General features: G+C 39.7%; 1 protein-coding gene across 6 annotated transcripts; it reads left to right on the top strand.

The window, feature by feature from the left end:
• Positions 1–362: 362 nt before the first annotated feature.
• Positions 363–21,489, top strand: CtBP (C-terminal binding protein). 6 transcript variants are annotated; one of them, XM_069128697.1, is made up of 8 exons: positions 363–745; positions 17,837–18,280; positions 18,399–18,686; positions 18,774–18,962; positions 19,096–19,185; positions 19,376–19,532; positions 20,389–20,566; positions 20,924–21,489. In XM_069128697.1, exons 2-8 carry the CDS (start codon positions 18,083–18,085, stop codon positions 21,252–21,254), a joined length of 1,431 nt encoding a protein of 476 aa, XP_068984798.1. In that variant the 5' UTR covers positions 363–745; positions 17,837–18,082; the 3' UTR covers positions 21,255–21,489. The 6 variants fall into 6 exon arrangements, with proteins under 6 accessions (XP_068984798.1, XP_068984795.1, XP_068984800.1 ...); XM_069128694.1 differs by having other exon boundaries at positions 364–745; positions 20,921–21,489; XM_069128699.1 differs by lacking the exon at positions 20,924–21,489 and adding an exon at positions 20,757–20,914 and having other exon boundaries at positions 364–745.
• Positions 21,490–21,897: the final 408 nt, after the last annotated feature.

Here is a 21,897-nt window from a genome sequence, read left to right as displayed (position 1 = left end):
ATTTTAAATGCTAATTAAATAGAAAATTTTTATGGATTCTTTCCATTACAAAAGCGTATAAATTTCTCGTAAACATTAAATAATTCAAATGCATGATATCAGGATGAAGAAGCTAATGGCCCTATAACAAAACTAATTCTGCTTATAAATATAAAATCAACACATTTATCATCTGTGATTGGATATAACGATAAGTAAAATCTTGAAAATCAGATTATTTTGAATAAAAGATTTTTGGAAATTGTTGGAAAAATTCGGCGGATATTTAACTTAACCGTTCGGTAGAGGCTTCGAAAAGGATCGGTGATATTCGGATATGTTCGGCCGGTGACGGAGAGCATCGGTGGCGCGCGCGAGTCACTCGGATGGCCGGGGGCCGCCATTTTCCTCCAGCGAGGGAGACAGTCGCGAACGTAGTTCCGCGCATTGTCGACCAATTTTTTCGTCGAATCGAGAGATTTTCGGTAAGAACTGGGGCGTCGGGCGGGCGCGTGTGACCCCAGAGCCCGTATCCGAGCGAGTATCGTTCCACGGGAGGCTCGAAGTCACCCGTGGACGCCGCGAGAACCGTGTGAATTGTAATACAGAGTCAAGGCGCCGCGCTTATACCCCCGATCGAGACACAATCGTAAGAACGCCGTGTGAGAGAGTGAATAGTTTGGTGATCGCAGTGTAGCCGGTGAAAATACACGAGTACCCAGGAGTACCGTGGACCAAGAAATACTGGGAGAATCGCCTCCGACAGGTTAGTCAGTGTTTTTCTCACGTAGATCGCGCCGCCGAGAGGCTCAGTATACGCCGTGTGCGTCGCTCGCGCGGCCCCTGGTGTGCACGGTGCATGCGTGCACACACGCACCGGAGAAAATTCCGCGGGTTCGTGCGTGTGTATTTGTATGCGTTTCTATCTTCCGTCTCTACTCTGAACGTACCAATACAGTGCATACATAGTTCTTCGTTTAACCGTCCCACCGTCTCTCTATATGTATATGGCGAATGTATGACACTTAGTGTGCGAGTGTGCTGGACTAGTGTGATATGGCGGGAGACGCCGCGCCAGCAACGGCCACGCGCCTTTCTTTTTATTCAGCCCTCCGCTCTCGCCACTGGCCCGATTATTCTATCTTTCCTCCTCTTTGTACCCATACTTTTCAACTCTTAAAAACTTACACAGAGTTTTCGACTCGTGCCTCGCGAAACCCGAACTATTCGACACTTAAATACTCTCTTTTCCACTGAATTGTGTGTAATCGTATCTTGACGTTGACCTTCGGCAACGCTTCAACCTTTCCGATGAAACGTTACATGTTCTTGCTTCTCACATTTCCCTCGGTATACTTGTTTGTGTATGTATAGACGCTTAACATCCTTTACTATAATATGCAAGTTCATTACAATATGTTAATTTTCGAGTAGGATTCCAATGGGTAATTAAGCGTCTTATCTGTTTAAGTAAAGTTGTCGTAAGGAGTATAATAACGGTGCTTGTTCGAAATAAATCTGCACCGGTTAAATTACCGCGTGGAACGAATCGTACGATTTTCCTTCGATTTATGGTTACGCTATAAAACGCACGTGCGAACCAGGCGAATTTTCTGACATATCAGACGAGTATGAAAATTGTTATGAATTATTACTAGGTGGCAGCACTTCGCGCTGTATGCTTTGAAATTTCATTTATGAAAAGAAACATTCGCAGGGAATTTTCAATCTTCGTCCATCTGTGTATGCACAGGTACTTACACGTATCTGAGAACTCGGTCGAATCAAGTTCGCGTGATGTTCCCTCTTTACATTTTAATAAATCACGTTACTGGAAATGTTTGATTTGCCGTTCGAAGAGCATGTCGGAGGAGCGAAATGCCTATGGTGCAGTACAGTCTGATGTAAATCATTTATTCTGCTAAGTGTACGTATCATGCGACTGACCGCCATTTGGATAGACGCTTCTAGAATATCATTCATTTGTATCTCTCGCTCCTTCCGTCGACAGCCTGTCTTCTCCATATCTATTTATCTCGTGATATACACCATATTAATGTGTTTTGCGTTTTTCACGCGAGAGACTTACACATACGCACACGCTCGCTATCCCAGAGAATTTTCTTAAGCGAGAACATAATTTAGGAACGCGTTTACACGCGTCGCTAATTATCGCACCACGTTCGTGCTACAAATTAGCATCCTCCTCAGAGTTCGAGCGAACTTTTGCGAAAACGATTATCATTCGTGCTTGTGGGTGACACCGCGAACGCACTTAGTGGTTCTCAACTTTTTCCGTCCTGTTTCCTGGTGTCCCGCTGTTGTCGCGTGAATCTTTTATACGTGTTCGTGTACCCCCCATCCTTTGATTGATTTGATATATCGCTTGCTTCTCTTACAATACAAAGTTGTAGACGATTGTTTTAGTGTTCACAACTAATACAACGAACTTAATTAATTTTAAAAGTTTGTCAATTTTTTCCATCTATCCTCAATTTTTTTTAATTAGGTTTAATCCATTTTTACCATTTTCTACCATTTACCATTTTCTAATTTAAGAAAAAAAAAAAAAAAAAAAAAGTTTTTCTTAATTTTGTGAAGTAACGAAGAGTGGATACGATAAAAAAGAATAATCGTGTTATTTTATTTCTTTTCTGAGAAAGATTATAATACGAACACCAATTAAGTATTAATTATATGGTCCTTCCGTGGTTTAATAACTTGATAAAATTTTTGCAATTATTATTTATTAAAAAATAATATACAAAAGGGATATTTATAAATTAAAAATGACATAACCACGAAGTTTACATAATTGGATTTTCGTGCATGCGTAAGTGAAGTTAAAAAATATTTTGTAACATAATCGATGCCACTTACACTTCAACTTCAACACACGCACTGGTTTGGTTTTTCCACGAGTTCGATGTTCTTGTCTGGACTTGGTTAACAAGCTTCCGTTCGAAACGATAAAGCATGCTAACGACCTACTAATCTGAAATGCGTAGGGTTCGAACGACTGCAAAATATTAGAAGCGTGACATCGCGTTTTCCGATGAGAAACAACACCTAACATTGTAATAATAATATTATACAAACAAAATGAACACGATAAAAGAAGAAAAAGGGAAAAGAATGGTGGGGAATTAAAAAAATACTTTTTGGTGTTTGTGTGTACTGTAATGTGAAATACAAAATGTAGAAATGATGCGAAGGTAGTGGAAAATTTCGGTATGTACGCATAGTTCGATGGCTAATAGCAAGTCTTACAGGACGTCGGCGCCAAACGGTATGTTGGATTGCGTAACTTTCGCCGAATTTAACGCGAATATGGAACGAACGCGTCGCGTACGTTTCCCTTATTTCGTTTCACCGCGCCGGTGCGCGCGCCACATGCACGGGTAACTTATTCATCGTTGATTGTGTCGGTATTTAAACGAGCTCCTGTTCTGGCCTTACGTAATTTGCTGAACGCGGAGAGCAGCGGGTATACACGCGCTCGGTTGCTTATTCAGCGATGTTGTGACCTGTATTCACGTCGCGACACTTCTGTTTCTTTTTACTAGAAACCCACTCACGGCTGGCCGTGTGTATGCGCGCGGCATCGCGTATATTTACGTTTTCCTCGTTGGCGCCGCGTAAATCCATCTCCTGCAATCGTCCAGGAGAAAGGAAACGGGAAGGCGTTATCCTTCGAGAAAGTTAAGTCGTTCTCAGTTTAACGAAGGAGGTCGGTTTTCGCGCCACCGTCACTGACCAATCGCGTTTTTCCTTTATTTAGGCCCTCTCGGTTCGCAAGAATATCTTTGCTGTCCGCCTAACGTCTCCCTTTCTTTTTCTGCGTTCTCTTTGCTAATTGCCTGACAATTCATACATCACGATATATATTTATTCTAATATATATAGTATTTATTATGACAGAATGTTACTTGTAAATATCGACTATAATTCGGTATTTGGTTTCGTCAAGTAGTAGATCGATAGTAGTCTTCTTAGTGCTTATTAACTGACGGTTGGACATAATCGGGTCATATATCGCGTTCAATTCGGTTAAGGAATATGTCGCGCGTACGGGTCGTGGGACGGTGCGTGGCTTAGAATTTTTGTTGTCATTTGGTTTACTATTTATCGATGATTCATGGTTCATAGTGAACCACGAGGTCGCCAGAAGAATGAATTTGTTATTGTTTGTTCCAGACTCGGGTCGCACAGAAAGATATGTATGTTGCGATTATGTCATCTCCTAAACACGAAACTATCCGGTTAAATGTGCGACGCTGTCACTTTCTTTTCACAAAACTATCTAGCGTGTACCTGTTATTAAGCATCCGAAATAAGAGCAACATTTCAAGCGTTTGTGAAATTTGTTTGATTATTATTGCCTGTTTGTCGTATTGGCGTGTCGTATAACGCGCGCTGAGCTAAATCAGTTCATTACACGACTTGCATAGTCTTCGATGGGATACAGATGCGTCGCAGGAACACGTACCTATGTACCTCTTCAGAAATGTTATCGCCTGCACTGATAATGACGCGATAATGTGAAAAATGAACGAGTGTCGTATTTTCGAATCTTAAGTTGCCCGAACGTTTGTAGTTAAATTAGAAGTACCATTACGGATAATCGATTTCCGATTTTTTTCCTTTTTAACGCAGCGATGGCTATTATTTTCATCGAAGGATAAACATTTATTTGGAAAATAAAAGTTTCAAAAAAAATAAAACGTGCGGACAAGTATAAACAAGGATGCACGAGCGAAGTTTGTGTAGGCTTTGTTCTCTGTCGTCGCTCTTCCGTCATTTTTTGTCGCGTAATTAAAGCGTGAAATCGCCACGAGGAGGAACGGGAGGAGAGATGACGAAAGCTGGCCAGATAAAGAGAGAGATAGCAGGATCGTCGAGAGGGGGGAGGAAAAAAGTGTCCCTGTCTCGTACGAGGCTCGGGTGGAACCAAACCGCGGCGGTTATTATCGATCTCTCGGCATCGTTACACTTCGTCCGGGATCCGTACAAGTGCGGTAAAAGGCACGAGAGAGTGGTTACGTCGATTGTCCACGGGCTGCAGAGAGAAGCGGCGCTCTACAGGCTGTTTCTAAAATAAACGACCAAAGCTTTTCGAGTGCGTTTTGTTTATCTTCACGATGGGGGACAGATCCCACGTTCACAGTCGCGGAAGTGACTTTTTTTTTTTATAGGTCGCAGTCATTTTTTGTTCGTTACAGGGATTTTTCTGATTTAGAAGAAAAACATACTGAATTTCTTTTTATAAAATCACTGTGAATACTTACTTGTTTTAACGTATGTCCCGAATTCATTTAACGAGTTGAATAGAGTATAATTTTAGCTAGTCGTTTACTACATACTTTTATAAAAATATCGATGACGAGTACCTAGTCATGATAACAAAATATTTGTTGATATTTATGAAAATGGTTTACAAACAATTAAGGAAAATTTACCTTATCTTACAGAATGTATTTTGGGGTTACCTATATTACATGGATATGATAGGAATATGTGACCTCAGTTGACAAGGTGAAACTGACCTTGAAATATCCGTGATTAATAGCCCTTGAAAAATCTCAAATAACTTTAATCTGGCCTACCACACCTAATCATACATAACTTATCTCCGTTATAGTTACTCCGATTAGATTATTAACGGGTGCTGATTAAGATCCAATTATGTGAATATATTATTTGTAGTCTCATTCACGAAGGTAGTTGAAGTTGTTCGTTTACACTGCTATCGTCGCCAATGTTCAAATTACATCCTAGTTTCGCGTGACAGAATTCAAAGTAGCTTGAGAACGTGCGAGAAGTTTTCTGTTAGGAAAGAAAACCATTTCTAACCGTTAACGGTGAATACTTATTTCAATTTTAAACGCTTGCAAACTAGCCAGCTATCCTTGCAAACCTCTGTCGCAAACAAAAGATAGCCATAACTCGAAAGGGAGTATTTCCCCTCCGTGTCCATGGGATCTTTTCCCATCCTCAAGGTGAACATCGTTAAGGCCCCCAGGAATTGGCTTAAACGAGAAATACAACTTATCGGATGACTACAATTACACAAAGCTTATGGGCATACCTATTTATAAATATATTGTCATTCAAACTTTCCTCCAAGTTGTCTTGTAAGTGATACTACTTATGTAAGGAAGTGAGGTAACTGTAAAAATCATAGAGTGTGCATATAACGTTAAATTAGCATTGCATCGGTTTAATAAAATTGAAAAATACAGATTATATTTTTTATATGGAAACTTACCTTAATATGAATTTAAAAATAAAGCTCAACGAACTATTTTACATTAACAAAAATGATAATATTTATTCTATTTTTTAATCATAAAATTTTAGAAATTTTATTAGAAGCAACCAGATTATCCTATTAGATTCCAAATGCTTTTCTCTGTTTTAGAACACCCTATATACATAAATGTATCGACGAGTCAAAACACGTACGTATCGTTTAAACGATTAGCGTAGCAGTCTCTGTTCTATAGTAAGCACGAACAGTTCATCTTGTCCCGTTATGGACGAAACGTTTATGGTAGTAGTATACACATCCAAAATTTGTTCGCTCATTTTAGAAGCGCTGTATATATCCGATCGTTCCGTAGAAATTTCAATGTAACAGCCTAAGTGGCATGTGGATGAGTGCACGACAAAGAGGGAAAGGGAGAGCGAAAGAACGGTCTGGTCGGTTGTAACAGGTGCCCCCACCCGTTCTCTTGTTGCCCTTACTCTTCTTGCCTCGATGCCTCTCTTCTCCCGCAGCACTGTTCTCTTCAGGTTTGCCCTGTTCATCCTGTGTGTATATCTTATAACGTTTCCTATCTTCTTTCTCTTCGTCGTTACTTAGCCTCTTTTATGTAAGGCTAGCAAACTGACCTGACTCAACTATTGGGTATGCTATACTTCTCTCAGGGGAGAGAGACGAGCTATAGGTTTCTCCTCCTCTTTTCGGTTTCGTCGCTCAAGTTTCGTCGAGCATGAGGACGGGGCTTTCCGTTAGATGTCGTGTAATCAAAAATCTGCACGATAGAGGGCACGTTTTTCGCCGTTTCCTGCCAGTTGTATGCGATTCGAACAGATAGTAATTTTACCGGATATGTTGACTTGAAGCTTTTCATTACAATTGTATTCATGTAGAAGGATGATAACTTGTCTCATAGTATCATATGCATTGAATATACGAGTGTTTTTTTTAATTTGAGCACGATTGAAAAGAACACAGAAATACTATTTATAAATTAGTCAATTAAAAGAGGTATTTTCATTTAGGATATTAGAGCGCAGAAACCTACAGAAAGAGAAACGTTTATAAATCCGAGATTGGACCCAATGGCATTTTTTTTCTCCACTACTAAGTGCCCCGGTATCGCTCGCAAATGGTATTCGATAGATATTAGAGCGTGTCGTACAGATTCGCGAAAAAGATATATGACAATTTCTATGCGAGCAGCCAGCGGAACGTTGGAAACTGTTTCGTATGCATCCTGATTTCTTTTCGTCATGGGCCGCTTCTTCTTGTACAAATAATCGAGAATAGGGAAAAGCGTAATTACTGCTATGCTATTCAGGCTACAGGCAATCGATTTCTACAATGCCTGTACAATGGAATGAAAATATAGATATTGCTATTCGTTTCTGCCAGTCTTGCGGAAAACGGACATGGATAGCTATAATAATAGATAAATGCACATGTATTACGTAAATAACGTGGAACAATGCGTCTGGAACACGCAAAAGAAACGACGTCATTGATCATACTTGCAACAAATTGGTTATTTGTAATCATGCAAATACGTCCCATATATTCTAATACGCATTTAAGGATTATTACCAATGTTTCTTCTTTAAATTATCGACTATGCTTTAGTATTCAATCATTTAGATCACTCAGATATCGAGATGTAATTGGTTAGATAGTAACGGACGCGTATCATGTATCTCCGTATTCATTGCTCAGTCAAAGAAGGTCCCCACAGTACGCTGTACATAACTACTACGGTCGTTGGAATATCTTCCAGTAAATTGACCAAGCTAAATATACTATACGCGTATATACCTGGAAATGTCTGAAATACTTCAGATTACAGGAATCGCGCTATAAACGAGATAAAACAAATAGAGATACGGCTGCTACGTGAATATTGGATAGTGGAGGGGGGAGAAAAGGTGTGGATCGTTCGAAAGAAATATACAAAGTTAAGAAAACGAAACTCGTCGCTGTCGTCATTGAGGTGATGTAGTCCGAACGTGAAGTACGACCCTAGGATAATGGGGGTAGCACATCGCCATTGTAAACAGACTTGGAAGCAGTAAGCAGCTCCGGGATTTAGTTCGATGTGTCGGAGGATGGGGACAGCGGGAGGTGGTTGGGCGAGACGGGGAGTCTGACGGTTGGGATGAGGAAAGCCGGAGAGTAGGGTGCCAAAGCGGGGCGAGGGTGAGAGGGGACGTGTCGTGAAGAGAGGGGCAGACTGTCGAGGGTGGGAAGTTGCCGAGACATCGATCGGGCCGGCCATTGCTTGCCACACTCCACTACTAGGAGTCAAGATGCCATATCCACTACGAGGAACTAAACTCCATGAAACTACTCTCTGCCGCTCTCTACGCACTTGTCCTAACCCGCTGTAACTCTGTATAGGTGTGCGCCGCGCGCGCATAGGTCGAGCTGACGCGACGAACGTTGGGGACGATCACACAGCAGAAAGAGAAAGGGGTAGGGAAGGCAGAGAGAGAGAGAGAGAGAACGGGAAAGGAGGCAAAAGAGTGACGGGGAAGACAGGAGAAGCAAGTTTTATGTCCTCTGCGTACGTATTACGTAGCAAGCACGCACGTAGGTGTACATGGGCACATCCACGAGAAAATAAGTGTACGCGGGACTCACTCATCGGTGCTGCTGCTGCTGCTGCTGCTGCTGCTTCCATGCTGGTGAATCGCGCGCATAGAGGAGAGAGAGAAAATCGTTTGTATATACTTGCGGCCCCGTGAGGTCGCTTTTATACGCGCACTCTCTCACATACTTGAGCCGTTCTCGGACGTTCTTACGCGGGGACGCCAGCGTGCGTGAAGTAAGTTATAAATTGGCCGCTCTAATACGTGGACGAACTTGTTCTCCATGTAACCGTTGCGCCTAATGGGTTATAGGTCATTACGCTTCGCTAATGGATTATCATTTCTCTAGGAGTTATTAGTCCTTCCTTGCTCGATTGATTTGAGATATTGTGCTAATCAACGCGTCGAGCGCGTACAATATACATAGATATATGTGTGTAAGTATTGCGTATTTCTCCGAACGATGTGTTCTTTAGATTATCGTGCCTCTAAAAATCATTCATTTCGCTGGATAGATCTCGCATGGGAAAATTCTGTCCTGACTGCGTTCGCGCTCAAATTAATTTAATATCTCGCTAAGTTTCTTCTTAACTAGAATTAAAACTACGAGGTTCTCAGCCCGAACCGGTTTCTTTGGAAATCTTGTCGTCGATTCGCTGAACTTCGCTGGATTTTCTTCAACGTATTTACGATAATAATGATTACTACTGAGCCTGTTCCTTTTCATTTTTTCTTTTGTATTTTTAATATATCCAGTGAGGCATAGTGTGTAGTAGCAGCGTATGGAAGGTTTTACGAACAACTTTCTTTGTTTCTTTGGAAGTGATTTATTCCGTGAAGCGCGTCTAGAATGGGCGCGGAAACAATAAGAAAAGTTGTCGCGGTTTATGTGGAAAATTCTGATTCAGAGCGGAAGAGGATATAGGGAACCGTCAAGAAGGAGGGGTTGGCGAAGTCGACGGAGTGTATGTAACTTTGAAACTCAACAAGGGTATATTCATCGCGTTCCCCTACCCATGAATAGAAGGAGACACGAGCTGGCACATGTCTTCAGCCGCACTGGCATTGTTCTTTTTCTGTATGCTTCTCGATCGAGTCCTTCTTAACCCGACCGCGCGCGGTGCAGTGGTGAGGCAGAGTTATGCGAATGGATGGATCTCTCGTACAAGAGATGCCGTAACAATTCTTTGCATCGTAATACTCGAACGGACCGCGACCGTGCGCGCGCACGGTCAGATCTGATTTAACGTCACTCGTCGGCCGGCATGGAGACGCTTAAAGGGATGTTAAACGGTTTTGAGGAGCGTTCCGTGTGCTCGAGTCGTTCCACTCGCCACCTGTCGGCCTCTCTCTGTCTTCAAGGTTTCAGATATGAATGCAACGAATGTGTGTAGTGACTCGACACGAGTCCGTGCTCTTGTACACTTTCTCCCACGTACACTCTGTTGCACGCTTTTGCTCTGTAGGTTATTACTGGTTGAAAGTTTGAAGCGACGAACGATTGTACCGTCAGTTTACCGTCGTTGCTCCTATTATCGCTTTTGTTCAACGAACGTAACTGGCGACGCCTTTTGTCAGTGGCTAATTAAAAGTTTCCACCAACTTGGGAATCTTTAACGCTGAATTTTTCTGCTATCGTCGTTGTTCCTTTTGCGCGAACACGAACCGCGCGGCGCTTGAATGGATCCGTAAATCCTGCCGAGGAATAGTTTGCCAAGGTAAACGCCCAGGGACGATGCTGAAACGTAGCGAGCCAAATGTTTTCCAAGTTGACTCGCACAAACTCGAATACTACTCGCGCGAGCCGGGATGAGTCACTGGGTGAGCCGATTTGACTGTCACGGTGCAAAGGCAGCAAGTTATTAATGCGTGCACCTATATCGATCAGTGTGTAAAAGAGGAGGCAGACACGGAGGTTCGTGCTTCGAGCGCACTTTGCATGTGCATCGACATTTGCAGAACCGAGTGCGATCTCAAGGCCGACACGGCGAATGAATTTACAGAGTTCAACCATTTCTTGTTTATCTTGTTTTCTTATTACTTTTTCTTTTCTGTTTTCTTTTCCTTTCCTTAGTTATTCTGCTTTCTCTCGATCTTTTTTATTTTGTTAAAATTTTCGAAAAATCATATTAGGGCTAATTTACAAATCCTTTTAGTTTTACGAAGAGAAGGAAGAAAATAATTGTTTTAGTATGTTACAAGAGCAAATATTAAATGAATTAACGGTACGGAAAAATTAGTCTTATCTTCAAAATAATTCGAGATGATTCATAGATATATAGTAATACTTCGTGAATTGAATTTACATACTAAATAAGTATGTAAAAAGATATCGCGTGAACATAAGCGATATATACAATAATTTATAAGCTGTCGTTATTAAGAAAAACGTTAGGAGTAATTAAAATGCTACCGTATTTTCTTTCAAACATTATCAACTGATTTATTGGTATTATCATAAATTATTGAAATAAGGATTTAATCTATTCTCTTTGACGAAGAATCAGTTAATTCAATATGATGGAGCAAAAACCATTTCAAAAATTTTCCACATAAATATATACATACTACATTCGATTTAACGCGTAGATATGTATGTCCTACGACTAAGTATTATCTTTCATTTCTATGAATCATCATGCGTATCTTATGATCTTCAAATATATTATCTGTTTACTTAAAGATTTCTACCTACATAATCTCGTTATCAAATTATTATAAATAAATTATCTCACTCCTACTACTTTAAATAAGGCGATTCTTGCGCATTTCCAGTTGCATTTTCGAAATTTGTAAAAAATTTAAATTAAGAAGATAAAAGAAATTAATTTTAATCCATGTAATAGCGTACAATTGTGTAGCGTTTTCTAATAATTTCGCATTCTACATTCAAATGAATAGCAAGTGTCTTCTCTTGCGCAATAATTTAGTAATGATATACTTAATATATGTAATGTCAAAGATTGATATAATTTACTGGTTAATAATACTAATAAACTATTAATTGTTAATATTAGTATATTGACAAGTAATGAGTTGTTTGTTACAAGCTTTCACTGCACAAACAATTTTTACAATTTTATGTCGAATAATTTGTTAAGTTCGTTTGTAGAATTTTGCTTGTTTTGCTATTTTATTAGACTTGTTATCCAAGAGAATTTATTAGTGAGAGCATTGATAACTTGCAAGTCGCGATTGGTAAAATTTTGCTGATAATATTAGTTCAGTAGTGCAAGAAGTACCAGGAAATAACGTTTGCGCAACGTCAAAACCATTTACAATTTAGTTAAAACATCTAAATACGAAACTGCTTCTTTTCCACGTCTGAATAATTTTTTGCTCCAAAAAATTATTGGCGCAGGAAAGTTCTTTCCCTCCGTTTGGCCAGGAGAACGGTCGTAACTTCTTTTCAAACTATGTACATACATACATGAACCCTGAAAGCTAAACCTCTTCGTAAGTACCGACTCGACCGGTTTCTTTTTTGTTCTGGCGTACCATCAAAGGAGGGACAGTACGCAGTTGATGCTGACTGGTATCTGTTACAAAACGATGCTTACAAGCTCCTATACACGTACGTACGCGAAGAAAGGCAACGATGAACGCAAGCGAAACTCGCGCTTTCCTTGGAATCTCGTAAACTTCGTCTTGGAATTTCGATCGTTGCCTGCCACTGTGGCCGCGGGAGGGGGCAGAGTTCTCAGGCAAGTGGGAGAAACATCTTTCTTCCTGAAACGTTTCGTTGAAGTTTACAGGCTTTGCCTAGCTGTTTCCAAGTCACTTTTACTTTTGACCATTTTCACGTGAAATTTTATACTGTGTTTTGAAATCTTTAACCGGTAGCAAAGGAATTCAATTTATAAGTTACTGACCTTGAACTTTTATGCAGAAATATTACAAGAAATAATCACAAAGACTTATATCTAATAAAGTGTATCTTTTCAAAATGCTTAATCTTTTAACAATTCATATAATAATCTTAATTTTATATATACACCATACATATGAATCGTGTATTGATCATATTGTTAATAGTCGTATGAAAAGGATGTCTTAATTACGTCATTTAAATTTAACACCTCAAACTTTATATCCATACGAAAGCTCAACAATTTATGCAAATCATCTTAAGAGCAACACTCTTAAGAACGGGCACATGAAACTGCTAAATTTTCTTCAAACACTCACAGCTCGAGGAAATATAAGCTTTGAAAAAAGAAGTCTTGCCCGTCGTACCCGCATCCGCGTGTACATACGTGAAAACGTCTCGTTCCAGCTGCAAAATGGATGGCCTGGGTCTGGGCCTAAATGGTTAGGCCGCAGATTGACGCGACCGGTGCACGGAGAGAGTAGCACAGAAGGCAAACGAGAGTGACACCGGTCGCGCGCGGGTCGATGCCAATCGATCGTCACGGCGAAACATCGGGACGAAAGTTTGCGGAAAAATGATAATTCCAAAACACATTGCTTATTCGTGGAGCACCGTAGGAATGGATATAGGAGGAAGGAAGGATGGCCAAGACAGTAGGAAGCACGGGCGCGAGACGAAGGGAGAGACAGAGAAAGGGTGAAGGAGAGAGGAGAGAGGATGGAGAGCAAGCCAGGCAGAGGCAGGCAACCAGGCTGGCAGGGCAGGCGTTGGAGAACCGAAGTTTCGCTTTAGGAGCGGAGAACTTAACTGAGTTAACTTTGCTGCCGAACCAAACTTTCCGCCAACTTTAAGTAGTCGCCTCTCCTCTTCTCCTTCTCCCTTTCCTCCTTCCCTCCCTGCCTTTCTACACTCATGGCCGTTCGCTCGTTGCCCGCTGGAGAGACGAACGTGGAGGCGGAAGGTACCGGAGCAACAGCCCCTCTCTTTACCCCTTTGCCGACCATTCCGTTGTGCCCAAGGATGAGAATGCCCGAACGCCGACACCGATACTCGTCATCATAATTGGACAAGTTTCTTCTGCTCCTTTCTCCATTCTAGTACTCGACAGATTTTTTACTGTTCTCTCTTTCACACACACACACACACACACACACACACCATCCCGTTTCCTTTGCTCTTTTTCGTTTTCGTTCGTTTTTTACATTTACAACTTAGAACAAACTCTCGCTCTCTTTTCAGGCACGGGTATTTATTTAAGCGTCTGTTGTTCGTTGCGCAGAGTACAACCGATTTTTGTTTCTACAAAGAGGAGGCCACGTTGTCCTGTTTCTCGATGACTCGCAGATGGCGCGTCGATTTTTATCATCGTAATTGGACGAGTACCTTCTTTCATGTTCTTTATTCTTATTTCGTAATTTGAACGAATCCCTTGTTTCGTTTGCATTTATCGATAAACATGTATTGTTACAAGGAAAATTTATTCTTTGCAACGTGAAGATTGACTTTGGTTTTTGGTTAATTAAATGAAATTTCTGAGCATGTAGAAGAATTTTTTAAAAATTGATATTGATTTGTAACTGATAAATTTACGTGTGCATAATACACCGGATATATCCAAGAGACATGAGAGAAGTTAAAATATATATATATTCAACATTTAGAACAGTAATTAAAATAATGACGTGATTTGTGTTTAAAACTGACCTAAAATACGTATCTATTGGTGCTAACAATACATCGCTTTAAGAAGGTTTCCACGATGCCATATGCGTCATTATAACGAATGTTATCGCTAGTGCACTTTCCTAATAGACTTGTTTATTTTTAGCTCGCTTATCAATGAGCATTCCTAATACCGAATTTCAAATAATAATGGTTTTGTTATACCGAAATGATTTGATTCTAATTAACTCCTTATCCATATTAATAGAAATATTTATCACGGAATATTTAACACATCCGTCCTTTATAATATCGTTATATTGTATGACTTCAAGAAACAAGAATAAAAGATGCATGTACATATCTTTTACAAATATATTAACGCTCTTATTATATAATAACAGAAATCTGTGCTCAAAGTAAACATATAATGTAACTTAACCTGACTTGCGATTAGTTAAATTTAAACTTAAGGATAATGCAATTCTTAATTAATTAATAGCTATATCTCCTTTTGTCTAATTACATATTCATAAGATGTAGCCGTATTCTTGAATGTTCACGCTGAAAAAGTTTCGTAGCGATCGTATTATTAATGAACCTTTGACTTAATTTATGGGATCCTTCTTGAATCTGAATACACCTCCTCTCCTTGCCGGTCGATATAAAAAAATTTGCCGCGATTATTATCGCATTGAAGTCGTTTGAATTTCACGTGTCACTAACAAAAACCTAGTCACCTCTCCGCGCGGTAAGTTTTGAAACAAACTTTACTTTATCGTGGCTCGATTGTAGGAAGGGAGAGAGTTGGCAGGACGAGCTTCCCTCCCACCAACGGTTCTCCGCCAAGTAAAGTTGCTCCCAGGTTAGACAATAATTGGATAACTTCGCCCTCATAGCTCCCCATCCCACCGGCAGCTTCGTTGCCCCACCCTTGCTCTGCTTTTCCCCTCTCCTCCCTCATCTCCCTCACCTCCCTCGCCTCCCTCACCACCTTCCTCTCCGCCACCCTTCATCGTTGTATCTGTAACTCGAAAAACTCTGTTGCACACTGAGATTAAGCTAAAGGGTTGAATTCGACCGCTTAGTCGAAACGTTCGTTCTAAAAGCTCGATGAATTTTTAACTCGTTCTAGAATATCTTTTGATAACTTTTGAGAAGCTTTCATTGCTGTAAGGAACATTGACAAGCGAACCTTATAAGTTGTAAACATTACATACAAGATGATGCCTGGCTCCTCTAAGTACTTTGTTAATTGATAAAATTTTAACAAAACTTCATTTTATAATACAAATTTATATCATAAAAATCGTCTAGAAAACAATAAAAAAAATAAAAGATGGATTTGAAGATTAGGTCTTGTAATATTTGTTTGTTTACTTATTCGTAAATGCGAGGAGGAAGTAAAGATTATAACTAACATAGTAACATTGGGTATATTTCATCATCGTAATCATTTATTCATGCGCGGAACTGTATAATAAATAAAAATGTTCTTTCGGAGCGCACTTCCTCAATACATTGCTCCTCCATGTTACGAACTGTACGTGTATTACGTATGATATACGTTGCCAGCTGTCGAACAAGGGCTTAATCTCGCTTCCTTGCCTCTCCTCCTTTTGATGATATGAGCTTGCATTTTCGCTGAGTTGGCACAACATGTGCCCAAGTCAAAGTGCTTGGGTTTGCACTCTACGTTAGTATCGCATCCTCGCTTTCGCTGAGGCCAGCAGCGATCTCATTTTGTAGCCTTCTCTGCGGACTGTGTTTCCGATTGCTTGTGTGTATTGACCCACAGATTAAACATTCTTAATGTGTATCATTTATCTTATATTAACCTTACCACATAGAATGTTTCTGCTACGGCGGGCCAACTACTATAAACTCACTGAAGAAATCTCTGCGAGCACTTGTAACAAACGAGATCTCAATCTGTGTCGTTGAGTGTCAATGAAAAAGCTGAATGGGAAAAATAGTTGACATAACAGGCTAGAAAATTAGCATTATGGATTTCTATTTAAGACGATTAAGTCGATTAACGCGCTCTGAAAATTAATTATAGGGTATAACGATAAGTGTATGTTTGTTCGCAATTTCTTTAGTATAAAGCAGTTAAAGTAACGTAGAATTTTCTATTTCCGAACAGAGAAGAGAAGGTTGTTTGAATTGTAATTCATCAGAGAATATTCTATAGTACTACACGTAAGTAGTACTAGTCTAGGTTATACCAATTGTCAAGAATACCATATTGAAGTACTTTGAAGAAAGTTTGATTCATTTTTGATGATCTTGGTTAATTGTCGTGTGGTGACGGCGTCTGACGAGGGCGCCACGTGTCAGTTTCTCTACTTTCTTATGGAACTTCGCTGGTTCAGCATTTTTCCGTTCCGCCATATAAAAGCACCGGGTACTAAATCGACTCTTATCGAACATATTTTCTGTTTTCGTATAGTTGCTTGCGTATTAATCATATTAGTAGATACCAGGATTCTGAGAACTGGAATTTATGAGTTACTAAGCAGTTAATCGGACATTAAGCGTGCAAATGCATCATGATTGGTTTACAATTGCTGCCGAAAATGGGCTGAAAACGTCGACCCACTAACCAAAGCCAGCCATTCTATTATCAGTTCCAAAAACATTTGCCCCAGCTAGTAATTTCGTTCTCGATACATGGTGTGTCCTGTGCAATAATTTTTACCGCTGTCTCACACCGAAGTGTAGAAAGTTCATACGTATTTTTGTTTGACATAACACTGACGTTATATTCTTGAAACTTCTTATATTTTCCAAGCGCTTCTATCACTGTTCTGGACACGCGTACTGCGCAGGTTAAGCCGGCGCGTTTCAAGGTAACCTAAAACATTCGGTTTCGTACACGCTGTTAAGTGTTTCGCTTTCTGTAAAATAAAGTAATGCTAAATTTTCTCACTTAACTGAGTACCAAAATCTTGCCGAACTATTCATTGCATGATATTACATCCGTGACTGAAATATTCGCAACCATACGTATCACATGGATTTCTTTTCTACGAAGAAATTCATGAAGGCGTCGAAATGTATGTTTATTGACCGAAGTTCGTACTTCATACGTATTGCGCTTTTTTTCTTAATATTTTAATTATTTTAATTATTGAAGGTATAAATGTAATTGGCAAAATTTTTTTTTAGAAATTTTACCGCAAATTTTATCCTCTTAATATGTATAATTTATACATCAAATATTATAAAATAAATTCTAATACAATTTAGTTGTTTGTTTACGTTAACTGCAAAATATGTACGTATAGTTGATTACTACGAAATGATAAATAATTTTAATTCGTTATTATTACTTAGTGGACTTTGCATAAGCGATATTTTAATTACTGTATTGCAACATCATACATTAATAGACATATTATTATGTTATGTATATAAGTGTGGCAGGTTTCAAATGATTTATATCTTAAATGATATTTTATTTGAAATTTTCAGGAGACGGTGTTCAACAAGTCGTGATGCGTTGGGGGTTCGGCGGTCCTTGTCCAAAAACCGACCAGAAATCAGTGTTAGAGAAGCAATTTGTGTGACAAAGCATAAAAGTGCAAAACTGTATTTTAAGATATACTCAGAGGCTTCCTTGTCAGTGGACTGTAGGACTTCCTTGGAAGAAAGCAGACATTCTTAGTGACACTGAAAGTACAAGTGAAAAATATAAAAATTGGGGGGGCTGTTTGACCGATGGACAAACGGAAGATGATGCCCAAACGCCCTCGAATGGATAGCCTGAGGGGTCCTATTGCAAATGGACCCATTCAGACACGACCATTAGTGGCTTTGTTAGATGGTCGAGACTGTTCTATTGAAATGCCGATTCTCAAAGATGTTGCAACAGTAGCCTTCTGTGACGCACAGTCGACATCAGAAATTCATGAAAAGGTAAGTTATCTGTCTGTAATGTGTATTCTGTGTTATTAAAATTTCTTTTGATTAAGGAACATCTTTTATTTTATTATTTGTAATAATTCATCGAGATGTTACTATAACCTTCCTGTAGGTATTAAATGAGGCAGTAGGTGCACTAATGTGGCACACTATAATTCTAACAAAGGAAGATCTCGAAAAATTCAAAACATTACGAATCATTGTTAGAATTGGATCTGGGGTAGATAATATAGATGTCAAGGCAGCAGGGGAACTTGGTATCGCTGTGTGCAATGTGCCTGGATATGGTGTTGAAGAAGTAGCTGACACTACCCTTTGTCTTATTCTAAATTTATATCGACGTACATATTGGTTGGCAAACATGGTACGCGAGGGAAAGAAATTCACAGGTCCGGAACAGGTAAGAATTTTGAAATGTGCATGGTATATTTATTGTGCTACGTAGCAGAAGTATTAAAAGTCCAATTTGATATTTGATGTCTCCTAGGTCAGGGAAGCCGCAACAGGATGTGCGAGGATACGGGGAGACACACTTGGTATAGTTGGGTTAGGCAGGATTGGTTCTGCAGTTGCCCTGCGTGCCAAAGCCTTTGGTTTCACTGTCATTTTTTATGATCCCTATCTACCAGACGGGATTGAGAAATCTCTTGGTCTTAACAGGGTCTACACATTACAGGTTTGATATCAATGTTGTTGTCGTTTTTCTTTCTTTTCTTTTTTTCTTTTTTTTTTTTTTTTTCTTTTTAAGGTAATAGTGTAGCAATCTCAGTTATATTCTATAAAACTTATAATTATATGATTTATTACAGGATTTGCTATTCCAGTCAGACTGTGTATCCTTGCATTGTACCTTGAACGAGCACAATCATCATCTTATTAATGAATTCACCATCAAACAGGTATTACAGGCCAAATTTGAAGTTTTTTTTTTTTTTTATAGGAAAATTTCTTTCCTTTTTGTAAATGTATCTTGCAATAACAATGCAATATATAAAGATACAGATAAACAACCTTGTTAAAGATTAAAATTATCTGCGATAAATTCTGTATTTTTTTGTATTTTATTCACATTAACTTCTTGTATCGTAGATGAGACCTGGCGCTTTCTTAGTCAATACAGCAAGGGGTGGTCTGGTTGATGATGACGCATTGGCCGCAGCGTTGAAACAAGGCAGAATTCGTGCAGCAGCACTTGATGTACACGAAAATGAGCCATACAATGTTTTTCAGGGTCAGTCATCGCAGTGTGAGTTTTATCTATCCATACCACCTAACCCCTCTCTCACGTAACTAACGTTTTCCTTCATCATCTTGATCCTCCTTCTTCGCTATTGGATAATGTAAGCTCATGCAACTAAGGTAACGCTCAGAAGAAGAAAAAAAAAAAAAGAAAAAGAGAAAAGAAAGAGAAAGAAAAAGAGAAATATTTAAGATATGCAAAATGTAAAATTTCAAATTTTCTTATGTATAGATAGTATAGAAAGAATATATTTTTACTCATATCATAAATATAAATTATTGCAAGGTGTAGAAAAACTTCAATATTACGCAGTTTACGATATAGAATCAGGTATTTTTGTTTCATTGCACTCTTGATATACAGAAGAAACGAAAGGAGTTTTAAAAATTAAATATAATCGCTAATAACTGTGAGCAGTTGATGCAACATCAAACACAACCAACAACAAAACATATGTGTGCAAGAATATAACTACAGAGAGAAAATTGATAGCAGACAAGTATTGATATAAAGCACAATACCGAACAAATCGGATAATTATTATATTAGCATAATATTGAATATATTATTGTACGTTTTAAGATATCGTCTGCAAAAATGATTTTTTGAAACATTCTTATAATCCAATGCTCTGAAATGTTAATTACATGACGATATCTTAATGATTTATTAACATAGTATTATAGTGTATTCAATATTAATGAGTTCATTAATCAGTCATGTATATTACTGTACATTGCTTATATATACAAATTTGATTTCGCTATTATTGGATTTGCTTAATGTGAAGCGCGCGCGTGAAAATTGATTCATGAATATTGAAGGGATAGTAAAGTAGCGTATTTCTGTATGTGTTCTATAGGTCCTTTGAAAGACGCACCCAATCTATTGTGTACACCACATGCAGCGTTCTACAGCGATGCAAGCTGCACCGAATTGCGTGAGATGGCAGCCAGTGAAATACGAAGAGCCATTGTTGGTCGTATACCCGACTGCTTGCGAAACTGCGTGAACAAGGAATACTTCCTTTCCTCGACCGGGTAAGCTTCGTTCGTATGTTAAATAAAGAAAGTTCAGCTTAACTTAAAAAAGAAAAAAAAAAAGAAAAAGAAAAAAAGAAAAAGAAAAAGACATCAATAAAAAAAGAAATCAGCGTAGGGTATTACTTTTTTTAGTATCGTTGCATTTGTTTCTCTTACACCGGGGAAAAAGATATCGTAATTTTTACAGAAACAGATTTTCAAGCAGATGTTAACTCGTATTACATGGAAAGAGAATCGAGTGTGTAAAGTAACGTGGTTAGAAGCGTTCGAACCTTTGGATTTCCTAAGATCGATTGGGCACTTTGTAAAAGGCATTTATCGAAGTGGCCAATTTCTTTTCGCTTTCTCCAGCAGCTACCCTGAGGGGATCAACGGCGGATACTATTCCGGGGGGCTGCCCGTTCAACAGGCGCATTCAACGACTCCTCACGATTCTGCACCCCCACCTCCTGGTGGGCATTCCGTCGTCGGCGGCGGTGGTGGTGGGGGTGGTGGCGGACCGAACTCCTCTGCAGGCGGTGCAGGCGCCGGGGGTCCTACAGGCCCCACGGGTCCAACGGTAGGCGGCGGTGGGGCTGGAGGCCCTACTTCAGCTCCTCCTACTGCTGGATTAACCGGTATACCACACAGCATAGTGAGCGAGCCTGACCCCCGGCCAAGCCCACCTGCACCGAGCCCTCGTTGACCTTGAACCCCCGACGTCCACTCCAGCACCACCCTCCGATCTAATTTCCCTTAGCCATTCACACACGACCTCCGACGACAAATGGCCGATTGACTAACGTGTGTTGTGCACGATGTGCCCCAAAAATCTGTCCGCTGCTTCCGACGAACTCGAGGGAATCCATCCTTGAGAAAGAGTGAAATGAGAGAACGGGGGGTAGGCGGGAAGAAAGAGCGAGAGAGAGAGAGAGAGAGAGCGAAAGAGAGAAAGAACAAAATGGAGAAGAAGAAAATGCAATGGAGAGAGTGAATGAGTAGGAGAGAAAGATCGAGGTTTGCCTTGCTTGAATTGCTGCTGTGCGTGCGTTTAAAACGTGTGTTCTCCGGAGTGTACACGTGTTTTACGTACGTATCGATGTAGAGTATGCATGGCATGTGTGAATGGCGCGCGCATGTATGATGAGCTTGAGTCTGCGTTTGGTGGACTCCTGGAATAGTGCATTTGATGTAACATTGTGACCAAACCAAATACAGTTGGGCAGTAATGATGACAGTTTATAAGATGTCGTGGCTAAAGGAGGAAATAACAAACGGTGGGTAAGAATTCTCTGTGTCGTAATTTTGTATAATTCACTTCATACTTAACCGCACGTGACTTTAGACAA

Source organism: Bombus flavifrons, chromosome 15 (genome assembly GCF_040668555.2).
Source record: "Bombus flavifrons isolate JBK064 chromosome 15, iyBomFlav1_principal, whole genome shotgun sequence".
Classification (NCBI taxonomy): domain Eukaryota; kingdom Metazoa; phylum Arthropoda; class Insecta; order Hymenoptera; family Apidae; genus Bombus; species Bombus flavifrons.
The sequence above is the reverse complement of the archived record's forward strand: the minus strand, read 5'-3'. Positions and strand labels throughout refer to the sequence as shown.

What these genes read in the sequence shown, in the direction of transcription:
- CtBP (XM_069128694.1), top strand. Translation starts at nt 18,083, where the DNA reads ATGGACAAACGGAAGATGATGCCCAAACGCCCTCGAATGGATAGCCTG. An exon ending in ATGAATTCACCATCAAACAG is followed by an intron (nt 19,186 to 19,375) that starts GTATTACAGGCC and finishes CTTGTATCGTAG; the next exon opens with ATGAGACCTGGCGCTTTCTT. An exon ending in TACTTCCTTTCCTCGACCGG is followed by an intron (nt 20,567 to 20,920) that starts GTAAGCTTCGTT and finishes CGCTTTCTCCAG; the next exon opens with CAGCTACCCTGAGGGGATCA.